We start from the raw sequence: 11,919 nt of genomic DNA, 5'->3' as shown, positions 1-11,919 counted from the left end.
GAGAGCTCTGTTTAATTTCTTATGATCCGAGGACGTCTGACTGATCCTGCCTCAAGCTCACATCTATAAATACAACAAAGAATTTGGGCAATATGTGGAGACTCCAGGGCACATTCTGCACTTCAGCAGAGAGGTCAAGTCCTGGGTTTGACGGAGTCAGCTCTGTACATTAATGAGACACAGTATGCTCTGATTAATATCCTGAGAAACAGACGTGGTCCCGCAACTCAGAAGATTAGTTCCTGTTTTGAAAGCAGTTCTAGTACTGACCTATATAGAAAAGAAATGTGTAGCCAACACTGCATTACACAAGTTTATGCAATTTTGAAAAACTACTTAAAACCCTGGGTTTCTTACATTGTGGCTGCTCTAAATTTGGAGGTCCAGTAACATTAAAGTGGGTCCATAACACTTTGGTTTACGCTTGAAATCTCAGAAAAACACCATGGCTGTACGTTTGGTACCGTAGCAATGATTTCTTAGGGGTCTGCTTCTCAAGATAAAGGATTTGTAAAGAAGAGCACCTAAAAAATAGAAGTCTTACTTATATTTTAACCACTTCATAAAGTACTTTTAGATGCCAAGTACAGAAAGGAGGCTTCATTGTATTGTTTTAGATGTGACTGTCCCACAGTAGCCATCTGTATGAAGGGCTTTAACTCAGCATGTGAGAACTGGAGAGAGAGTCAGTATCATCCAGGTGTAAATGCCTTCCATACACAGTACACAGTGACCTTTTCAGCTGATAGCAGACACTCAGTCCCTCCTTATTACAGTCTGTCTGTACAGAACAGGATGACAAAGGCTTTCTCATGAGCTATAGCTACTGTGTGATTTCCAGCTTGGCTGTCTCAGAACAGGTTGTCCAGAACTCCAGCTCCTGAATGAAGCACACCTCTGTGGTTGAACAAGTCAGAATATTTCCAAAAACACAGAAGCAGGAGCAGGGATTTGCTTTCGCACTGTAGAACCAGCACACTTGAATCTGCAACTACTTTTGTCAGCTTGAAGATGAAGTTGGAAATCATATTTAATTAAAGGACTTTTTTTGATATGTTGGGGAAACATGCTTATTTTTTTTCTTTGACAGTTAAGAAGATCAATACCATTTGTGTGGGTTTTGGTAAATATTAACAGACAGATGGGGGCAAGTGGACATGTTTTTGGTAAGCTGGTTTTTAATTAGTTGTTCAATGACATTAAAAGAGATGCATTTCAGATTGTATTCAGCTGCACCAGAGTCCTCGTGTGTCCAACACACCTGGCCAATAAAGCTGATTCTGAGTCTGTCTGAGTATTTGGCAGCTTTGATTGGTGGCCTGATATGTCACTCAACTGCTTGGTTGCTACCAGCTGCAAAATGCCAAGATGGCAGCTGCTGCATTTGTGGTATTTGCTTCACGTCTACATAGTAGAGGGAAGTGGTGATATGTCATCTGTATTTATACAGTCAGTGCTTTGACCAGAGCCAAGATACAGTAGCTGTTTGCAGTCTTATTACTAAACTATGCTAACTGGCTGCTAGCTGTAGCTTCAGTTAACATACAGTACATAAGAATAACAATGAGATCAATCTTTTCTGGGCAAGAAAGTAAATACTGTAGGTTGTTTCCCAAAAATCTTTTAACACTGTGTTAAGTATCTCTAAAGAAGGAAGGACAGCAGCGTCGTCTCACCAGGTCTGGGCCACTTTGAGACAGTTAAACACTTTTAAAAGAGACACTACACAGAATAACTACTTGATGGGTGGCTGAAGAGCAGAAGACACTGCTGACAAACTCTGCACAGACGTCTCTGAGGATTTATTCTCCATATAAAGGTTTGGACATCTAAAAATAGGCAAGTTGGAAGGAAGCCTCTTTAAGACCAGGTCTTACTCGTGAGTTGTTAGTTCCAGCTTAGTGCCGTCTAGGTTGGCATGCCGTGCAGATCAAACACAATTACTGATCATCATGGTAAATTGGCAACGACATCTAAAACTTTAGGAGTTCTTCCATAGCTCTGTTACAGCTTTCTGAGAATTCTACTTTGTATGGGGCTCCATTTCATCTCTTTGCTGAACACAGTTTTTGAAGAGCTACTGGAGCTGATCTCTCCACTGTACAGTACGTGGGATGTCAGGCTTGTCAAGAACTGATTTCATTAAGTTGTCGAAAAGAGAGAGCCAACACAGAGTTCAACACAAAGTCACTTTATTAAGTTTAGGGCAGGTGGAGCAACTGAATGTGGGGATCTTTCTGATCTGTGTTCAAGCGGATGCTGGCTCTGCAGGGGACGCTAACACAGCGGGGAGGGAGTGAGACTGTGTAAGTGATGATGCAGATGACCCAAAAAAGGCAGATCCAGTCAAGCCACACATCAAAAGTAAAAAAGAAAAAATAAGGGACACACAACGCCACCTGTTCCAAGCACTTGCAGTGTTGTAACGTTCCCACTGTCTGTCTGGTATAAAGTCACTGATCACACACCGAGAAAGAAAAGTTCCTCCCAAAAAACAAAAAACAGAAACCGTTTATCAAAAACAGCAGTTGACTACTAGACATTAGGGGATGTGGTGCACGCCTGCAGCACAGATCAGCCGGGTGCTGAGAGTTCTTCTCTTCTTCAGCCTTTGCTTCGACACTTGCCTCAACACATTCTGCTGATAAGCTTGAAATAGTTCTTCAGTGTGTGCATGTGGGAGTTTGTTAAAATGATGGTTACCCGATCATGCCGCTGTAAAAGCCCAGTCGTCTCTTTTACAGCATTTGGACACCATCAGGTCCTTTTAAATGCTAATCAGTGTGAACAATCACTGTCAGTGTGTCTGACCCCACAGTATGGACACAATGTTATGACATATCATATCATATTCTGTCTTTTCATCTAACTCCAGAAAGTAACACTAGAGACACGGTGTAGACAAGCAAAAGCAGTATTAGGAGACCTTGAAAATGAATGACAAGAGAATGATATTACACCAAACATTCTGACCGCCCAGAAGGCTGTTTGAGGGCAAGTGCTGGCACATCCCAGCACATCTGTGAAGGGCACAACACCAGCATGATTGACAAGTTGTCTGAAACACACTCCATCCTATGTGGCGAGTCCTCTTCACACAAATATCCATAATCCTCAAAGACAGGTAACTGAATCTGTCTTCAGATGTGTCAGGAGGTGACATTTTTCAATCAAAGGTGGATGTGGGATACTTCTGTCCTTTTCAAAAAGTGTTTTTTTGGGGCCTTTCACTTGTTCCATGATTCCCGTCTGACGGTACTGTATGTGCCATTTGGTTTAGCAGAGGTGTTTCTGTAGTAACAGTCTAAAACCCAGTTTCCCTGCTCTTCTCTTCACTCCTCCTCCTTTTCACCATAGGTTAGCAAGAACACCTGCTCATCAGTGCTCATGCAGTAAAGGTTCATCATGATTTGATCCGCTGTAGACCTCTCCTACCCAAGTTGAGCAAATTCAGAGTCCTGCTCCTCTCTCCTAGAGGACTGGACCTTGCCAATATCCTCTAGGGCACTCGCCAGAGAGTCCAGGTCTCCTGAGTCCTGGTGCTGGGCTTCCCATAGACTCAGAATTACTGATGATGGGCTCTCCTGACATGCAAAGTAGCAGAGGTTCCTACAGGCGAGGAAAATGGAATATTTTATTACATTTGAGCAGGTCACATGGCAAGGAATGCTGAAAAGAAATGAGTGGTTCTGTAACCAAGTAAGTACTCTGCACAGTTTATGATAAGAAGGAACATATATGTTTCAGTGCTACATACTTTATGAGAAAACAAGCCAGTGATTTAGTTCCTCTGCTGCTGTTATAACACTGATCCAACAGAGTGCACTGTTTCATTACAGAGGAATCTCCTTTGTTGCCTTCTCCCCTCTTTTCCTTTCTATCCTACTTTCTCTAATCAGTGCGACGATGTTCCCACACATTCAGAGAAATAATTACAAAAATCAGCTTAACTAGGTAGAGTCATTTCCATTACATGCTTCTCGGTGCGTTCGACTGGGCTGGAAAATCTTTGAAATCCTTCCCCATTCTTCAGTCACAGATGTTCGTTGTCAGACTTGGTTTAAGTGAAATTCCTTAATCACATACAGTAGTTTCTGTCACAGTTTCTCTGTTAACTTTTCTCTCTCATGTTTCTCCAACTGGCAAGGCAGGGGGAATACTCACTTTCACTACTTTCCCTCTCAAAGTGGTTGCTGGAGGTGACCGCACAGATCTAAGAGTCTTCATGGCTATAAGCACTTGATTATTGACTTCTCCTCTGAAGCACAAATAGAGATCACCCTTCACCAAACAACTAAGATCCTCCACATTCTACACAAATCTGGACCTGGAACAGCCTCCGGAGAGTTTAGCAGGGGTTGGAGGATGGAGCACATCCAGAGATGCTGCTAATGAGGAGTGCTAACATGAACACAGAGGCCAGCCTGTCAGCAGTCTCAGACCTCTCTTCAGATTTCTGCAAAACACAGCATCTTTTCTCAGATTATTCTGACTGTGCTAAAGTTGGCCCTTACATGCCCCCCCCACTCCGTCTCTCAGTGCATGTGTGCTTCTAGATCTATAATGAAATCAGCAGTGTGGCCTGTTACTGACAGCTGTCTGATGGAAGATTAGGGCTGACATGGTGCTTAAAGCTGAGATTAAAGACAGCATTCAAAGTGGAAGCAGTGTTTGCATAGAGGAGAGATCAGAACAGCATTTGTGCTTTCCAGTTCAATTATTCTGTATTAAATAAAGAAAACATACTAGCCGGTTCACGTGCCAGAGCTTGTGTAATGCATAAATGACACGGGGAAAGGTAAACAGCAACTGAAATCCAGGTTTCAGAGAGGTATATCTCATACCTGTCTATGTGGAGCTTCTGAGCCAAGAGCTGCCAGTCCTTCCCCTTGGCGTTAGTTGTGTCAAAGGTGGCACTGATCCGCTGACGGATGGACAGGGGGATTTTAAAGGCTCTTGACCCTGTCTGAGAGGTGATGGTGCAGTCCGACTGAGAGGAAAAGGGAAGCACTCCCTTTTCATTCTAGTTACAAACAAGAAAGAGGTGTTAGCCCGATCCTCCAGCTTAAAATCTGGGCACCTCAGTATGAAGGCTCATTAAGACACCCTCTAATCTATACATGAAAAGTGTCCTAAGAGCCTCATTAAGCAAGCACTTAAATCAAATAAAAAAGTATTCAGTGTAATAAAAGAAGCTATTAACAAGCACAGTATCTCTTTCTACGAGTGCTACTTACCTCAACCACAGATGTATAGACCTGGAGTATCTGCTCCTCGCTTTTGACCTGTCGGACGCTGATCTTGCACGAGAGCTGAGACGAGGAGTGGCTGTATCGCTCTAGAAAGAAGGCACACTGCAGGGGATGCTGGTTACTGGCCCACACCTGAGAAAAGGAGAACTCCTGCAGACCGAGAGGAGACGGAGGGCGGACAGAGAGAACGATGGAGGGATTAGGCAGAGGAGACAACAAACTCATTAAACCCCTGCTAAAGACATTTGTTATTTGAATCCTGCTTTGCCGCCTACTTTGCTGTTTACATGATTAATTAAGATGGAATGAGTGGCCTCTTCAGCCAATCAATGATGTTACCTAATCAAGCAGTTTACCCATCAGTTAGAACACCAGCAGGTGATAGAGTCTGTAGGATGAAAATGTATCCTGTTAACCACCTGAAAGTGCTGGAGTCATTAGTTCAAATGTGTTATTTTACTCACTGCTGCTTGGGAGAAACAATTAAGTTACTTTATATTACTTTTGCATTACACCCCACGGTGCGGCTAGTTCAATAAATATTACAGACCTAAACTCACATTATTAGGAGACATAGCCTAAGTAAGGACATAAAATAATCATTTGAAGACTTAAAAAAGTAATAATACATTAAGACTTTCCAAACCATATTTACTGCTCTGGTGGCTTGTTATAGTCTCATACTGCTAATATGAAGCTGGCAAATGCCAGTTTGTTGATCAGGAACTGTAATGGGATTATGGAATTAGGACACAGATACCTAATTTGTCCAGTTTGTGCTGCACTTGCCCATATGTGGCAGCTGAAAAATCCAAAACCAACAGAGCGTTGGAGCCAACAGAATCTAAAAGGCCACTTTCGACATCCATTACTAACTAGTGCATGACCTAGACAGCGGTGCAGTGAGAACAGGTCAAACACACTGCTTTATGGATGAATCATCCTCTCTTCAGATCCATCAGACAGAAGGATGGCTACTTGTAAAAGCCTCCTTTAGACAAAAGTAGCGTTTGAATGAAAGCCTATAATCATCTTCCCTTGTAGGACCCTCACATAGTGGCTCTTCCATCTACATGAAAACCTGGTTTGTATTCTGGAGGCACTATAGTGGGCTAATTCTGCTAATAGGATGTCACTGCTGGGATAAACATCAAGGGCCAGAGCAGAATATGTAACATGTAGACCCCTTGGATAATAACTATAGTATGAGATGCATGTGTGTGGCAATCATAATTCATTTTGGAAGGGTGTGCGTCTCTGACACAGCTACTGATCTCCGCCCTTGTTGCTTCCCTTTAAGACTTTGATGTGACCAAGTAAGAAAAAGGGGAAACTGGCAGAAGAGAAAGTTTTAATGGCGGAACAGATGACGCCGCACAGCTTCAAGAGCAGTGTAGAACTGAGATGCACAAACTGCAAACCTGCCGCTGCTTTAGATTCCTTTACACTAAATGACACAAACTCACAGCTGGAAACCGCCTACCTGGCAGGTGGTGAAAGGCTTGATGCTCCAGAGTAATTGTGGGATGTCCTGGATGGACACTTGGAGGCTAAAAGAGTTCCCTCTGAACAGCATCGCTTTAGGCTCCTCGAGCAGCCGCCCGCCCCTGCTGCGCTCGCCCACTGCCACCTCCTGATAAGCACAGGTGTGGGGTATTTTTTTGAGGGATGGGTCAGGGGTCAGGGAAGCAGAGAGAAAAGGTAGCTGACAGACCCACTGTGCTGAGACAAACCTCTGGTTTTTCTGATAATTGCTAAGAATGTGTAATATACTGACATCCTCACACAGGAAACAGACAAATCTAAAGCGGTTTATTTATCTAGTGTGAAGAGCTGAAAAAACGGCAAGCGCTGAAACAATTAACTGATTCATCAAATAAATCAACTATTCTGAGAATTGTTCTAAGTCATTTTTCAAACTAAAGTTCCAAAGATACTTATTTCAAGCTTCTTATTTGTAGTAATTGATTTTTTTTAATGGGCTCTCTTTGGGTTCTGGACTGTATGTCAGACAAAACAATGAACATAACAACGTCACCTTGGACTCTCAAAAATTGTGATTTGTGACATTTTATAGACCAAATGATTTATTGGTTAATTAATCAAATAACCGGCAGATTAACTGATTACTAAATTATCTCTGATGCAGCCCTAATACTGATAACTCAGTGGATGTATATGAACTATTACCAGTTTTAGGAAGGTGGAAATATAACAGTTTCCAAATGCAAAGGAAAAAAACAGCTTGTAACCAGACACAAAATGGTTCAAATGAATGACAAAGAGCAGCCCACCTGGTTGTACACGAAGCTAAGATATAAATCTGGCTCCCTGCTGTGTGACACTATAATTTTCCCAAATCTATGGGGAACAATAACGTGTGCAAGTGTTGGTTGCATGTTTGTGTTTATATTTTGTGTATATTGGGAAGCCGGGGTGGGGGGTGTGAGTCCTGTATGCACGGTGCTTACCCTCTCCATCACACAGCACAGAGAGAAGAGAAATGCAAAGCATACAGGATGTCTCGAACCAGATCGATTCCCGCTTCAAGCTCACAGGGGAAATTAATTGTCGTATGAAGCACAAACAAAAAGAACAAATAACCAAGTCTGACTGATGGAGAGGTGCCGTGAATTGGCTCTTGGCACCTTCATCCAACGTCTCTTTGTTCACATGCAATTTTACCTCTTGAATGAAGCTAAAAGTGAAGCAAGACAAGTGGCTTTATAGGGCAACTATCAGCATCGAGTCAGAAACAGTGTGTGTTTAATTAAGATTGGAAGCGTTATTCTTACAAAACGTTTTTTTTTCACCTTGGACAAAAAGGTGTGTGTTTGTGTTTCTGAGTGAGCACCACTACGCGAAGAAAGGCAAACATGCCACCGAGCACCAGCGATGAGCACGGTGATGAACTGGTGCGTCTGAGAAGGTGTCTCATTTTAACCTGTTCAAATAATTGTTACAGGAAAGGCAATGCTGAAACACATTTAATTAACAGAGAGCAAATTAAATCATGCAAAAAAAAGGGCAGAGAAGCAACCTTGGAGCATCTGTTGTCTTTATAATTAAAAGTCCCTCTTTGTCTCCTAGTCATCAAGCATCTCCCAGTGGCAATGTTACTGAACAGGCAGATCGTCAGTGGAGCAGAAAAATCTCGGACAGCAATTCTTCCAGGAAGAAACACCACTGACAGCAACCGAGCCAATTTCTTTTATCATTATATCACACGATATATTAGAATTCAGCTGGAAACTGGAGAAGTTTTAGCCACAACACCCAGTGTAGGTCTACGGACGGCAGTGTTCGTCTGTTTGGTCCAAAAATACTGTGTTTGTATTAGATGACATGAAAGTTTCCATTTCACATGATGTATCCTGCTGACTCCCTGACTCCTGAAGTGTCCCAACAACTAACAACCAAGTACCTGCTAAAATGTTTCCAGCCTCAGCTGCACTTTGTGTTTAGTGCTATTAGCAAGTATTAGCACACTAACACTGTCAGCTATGATGGTGAGAATAAATATTACCACCTGAACATCAGTATGACAGCAGTGAGCATGTTGGCATGCTGATGTAGCTGCTAACATGGCTGTAGCCTCTTAGTCTTGTTCATCTCACTTGTACAGTGCAGGGGCAGCTTTATGGGCAGGGCAACCCCTGTGGTGTGCAATACTTTTCATGAGCCATTACATAAAGTGAAATAAATGCTTTTGAAATTTTGGAAAGACAGAACTATTCTCCTTCCTGCCTCTTCATTGTTTACTTCTATAACCAGCGTCTTCACTCTTACCTGAAATGCATGGGGTGTGTCGTCCACACAGTAAACCCTGAGGGAGAAGCCCAGAGAGTTGCTGGTATCCGGACTACCAAACACAGCCAGCCTCAGTCGCTTGGCCGCCTCCTGGGTCAGCGGCTCCCCCACCAGGGCATAGCGACCCGGATGCTTCAGCAGCATGTGGCACCTGTGGGCCTCGAGCAGACAGTAGCAGGATGTGCTCTCCTCATCCACAGACATCACTTCCTTTGGAGCGGGAGAGACATTTAATTCTGGGGCATTAAACACATATTGTGAGGCAATAAAAGTTCATTTCAGGGTTGTTCATGAGGAAGTTCCAGTACTGCACCGTGGTTGGCTGATGATTTTTGTTTTTCAGCATTCAGCCCTCAGCTATAGACGGTGGAGCTGAGCTGGGTAATTCATGATTATTAACATTTCAATTACAGCCAATAATTTGTTTGCAGAGGGAGGAAGAGGCTTTAATTTAACTGTCAAACTGACAGCTGGACACAATTCAGCCTGTGTTATATGACCAGCGCTTTGCAAATTTGATTGATCAGGCAAGATCTATTATTCTACATATTACTACCTGCAGAAAAAAAAGCAAAGATAAAATTAAAAAAAAAAAACTGTTTATGGACCCACAGTTAAGGAACAAGCCACCAGAGCCATAGACCCAGCATTTAAATTTTTAAAAGTGACTGTATTGTTATACAGGAATTATGTTGAGACGCTTCGGAGACATCAAACAGACACTTTTCCATCAAACAGAGATTCACACAGGATCAGGAAGGGTGCAAAGCTGAGCGAGGGCCAATTGAATGATGACACATCTCACTAAACAGATGGGGATACAGCAACACTGACGAAACAGATTAGCAAGGGGGCAGTTGTATCTGGTGCTTCTCATCTAGCGTTCCCTCTTCCCTACATCACCCTTGAAACATAACTGTGACCCACAGGTCCCCTCTGCATATGGCCTGGATGAGACATACAGTATATAGCAATGCTGGGTAATTTAGTGGCCCACAGATTCTTAAACCTGCCCCATTAGCACTGCAGCAGACATGAAGGATCTTCGTGACATGGCTCATCCCCGCCAGGCAACCGGGAAGAAATGATGGAGTCAAACTCTAGCCATAAAAGTACAAGCTTTAATGGGAATGGCAGTGAGAGGCAGAGTGAGAGAGGAGGATGGAGAAGGAAAGAGAGGAATGCGGACAAAGCGAGAGAGAAACAGACCTCCATCTCCCACTATAGCACTAATTCAAGAGATTAAGTTTTGAGTAAGCATCCTTCCTGAGACAAAGTGCTCATTATTTCACAGTGACAGGACGCAGTGTCGCATATGCTTGGAGAACATCTCTGCTTTCCCCTGGCCTGTCAGGATCTCTCTGCCTCTTCCTTCCTCGGTGACTCTCTGCTATTCTCTCCTTTTCCACAATGGGACTTTTGCTAGTTCCCTTATGTGCAATACATCTGCCAGCAAATTACATCTGTATAAATGTGACACAGAGTGAAAGGAGCAGGCTGGTAGAGAGCCACAGGTCTTCTCAGGTCAAGAGCACTCGGTGGTTCCAGGGGCCACCGCCTCGATAAGGTCGCCAAAAGCTTTTTGATGAGGTCAGTTAAACATTTAAGTAGCATCTTAGACATGTCCACTCTGGTGAGAAGGCTGAATAAGCCTTCTGTGAGGCTGGGAGGTAGCTCAGCAGAGCAAAGGTGAAGGACTTTTCAGAGATGCTATTTTACTGAAAGAGCAAGACGTGAGAAAAACACAAGAGCAGCAATCACAGACACACAACCACAATGCATTTAGATGACTACATCCAGGTTTTATCAACGGGAGGTTTTCAACCTCACACTGAAATTTCAGACTGGAGTAGATATTTTAACCTTTTAGCAGCTTCCATTGAAATTTGTCTCCATTTGTCATTTTAACTTCCAGAACAGGTAACCAGCTGGTTCAGGGGCATCATTCTAACAATAACTTTCTTCTGTTGCTTTTTATGACCTTTTCACAGCTGGCTCTTGTAGATGAATCAGTTTATTGATTATATATAGTATCTTAGAATATTCGCTCCGTTAGACTCGCTGCTGTGAGACTAAAGTTATTTCTTGTCTTCTAATATCAATAGAATTGCAAAATGGTTTTCTCATAAAAATGTTAAAGTAGCTGAATCTATGTGGTGGATAGTATTTTCTGTGATCCTAATAAATTAGTATTCACAGTTTAAATATTCATCTCTCTGGCAGCCACAGTCATAATGGTCCCAGTATAATTCATGTCAAAAACCTGTTTCCCGGTGCTGAAACTGCATCTATCACTCGTTAGACTTTTATCTGCAAGTGTTCCTGTTACACCACAGTGGTACCATCCTGAATTAAAATGCTACAGTGGTACTGTTTATTATTTTTATAAACCATTTTTATGCTTTGCAATTGCAATTTCCGGGTTGCAAGCGAGAGCAAACGTCTTTACTGCTCCTCTTGTCTGTTCTATGATTTTTCACATCTTCTACATTTTCAAGTCTTTGAACAAATTCTACAACTATTAAAATGCCTCCAAGAGGGAAAAGAGCTAATAAATCAGAAGTGAATGAGGATGTTGAAGCAGAAGAGGATTATATTTCAGCGGCGCAAGTAACAGAGATGTTGAGTCAGCAGAAGCAGATGTACACCGCACTGTTGAGCCAACAACAAGACAACTTCAAAGGTTTTGTGCAACTACTTATGGAGACAAATAACAAGAGACTCGACAACATGACCAGAGAAATACAGGAGATAAAAACAAGTTTGCAGTTTACCCAGCGAGATGTGGATGTGATTAAAGCAGCCATGGGTGAACAGAAAATACAAACCAAGGAAACAAAGGATGATGTCTACAAAA

General features: G+C 42.6%; 1 protein-coding gene across 2 annotated transcripts in view; it reads right to left on the bottom strand.

Moving 5' to 3' along the window:
* Window positions 1–6: 6 nt before the first annotated feature.
* LOC109969759 (netrin receptor UNC5D-like) overlaps window positions 7–11,919 on the bottom strand; it is a 193,440-nt gene continuing 181,527 nt past the window's right edge. For both annotated transcript variants that reach the window (XM_020616888.1, XM_020616889.1), the window contains 5 exons: window positions 9,042–9,272; window positions 6,736–6,885; window positions 5,238–5,402; window positions 4,845–5,023; window positions 7–3,609 (listed from right to left, as the gene is read on the bottom strand). In XM_020616888.1, the coding sequence (XP_020472544.1) occupies window positions 3,432–3,609; window positions 4,845–5,023; window positions 5,238–5,402; window positions 6,736–6,885; window positions 9,042–9,272 (903 nt within the window). In that variant the 3' untranslated portion in view covers window positions 7–3,431. The remainder of the gene's footprint in view (window positions 3,610–4,844; window positions 5,024–5,237; window positions 5,403–6,735; window positions 6,886–9,041; window positions 9,273–11,919) is intronic.

Source organism: Monopterus albus, unplaced genomic scaffold (genome assembly GCF_001952655.1).
Source record: "Monopterus albus unplaced genomic scaffold, M_albus_1.0 scaffold181.1, whole genome shotgun sequence".
Taxonomy (NCBI): Eukaryota; Metazoa; Chordata; class Actinopteri; order Synbranchiformes; family Synbranchidae; genus Monopterus; species Monopterus albus.
Note: the sequence above shows the minus strand (reverse complement) of the source record. Positions and strands in the feature narration are given on the sequence as shown.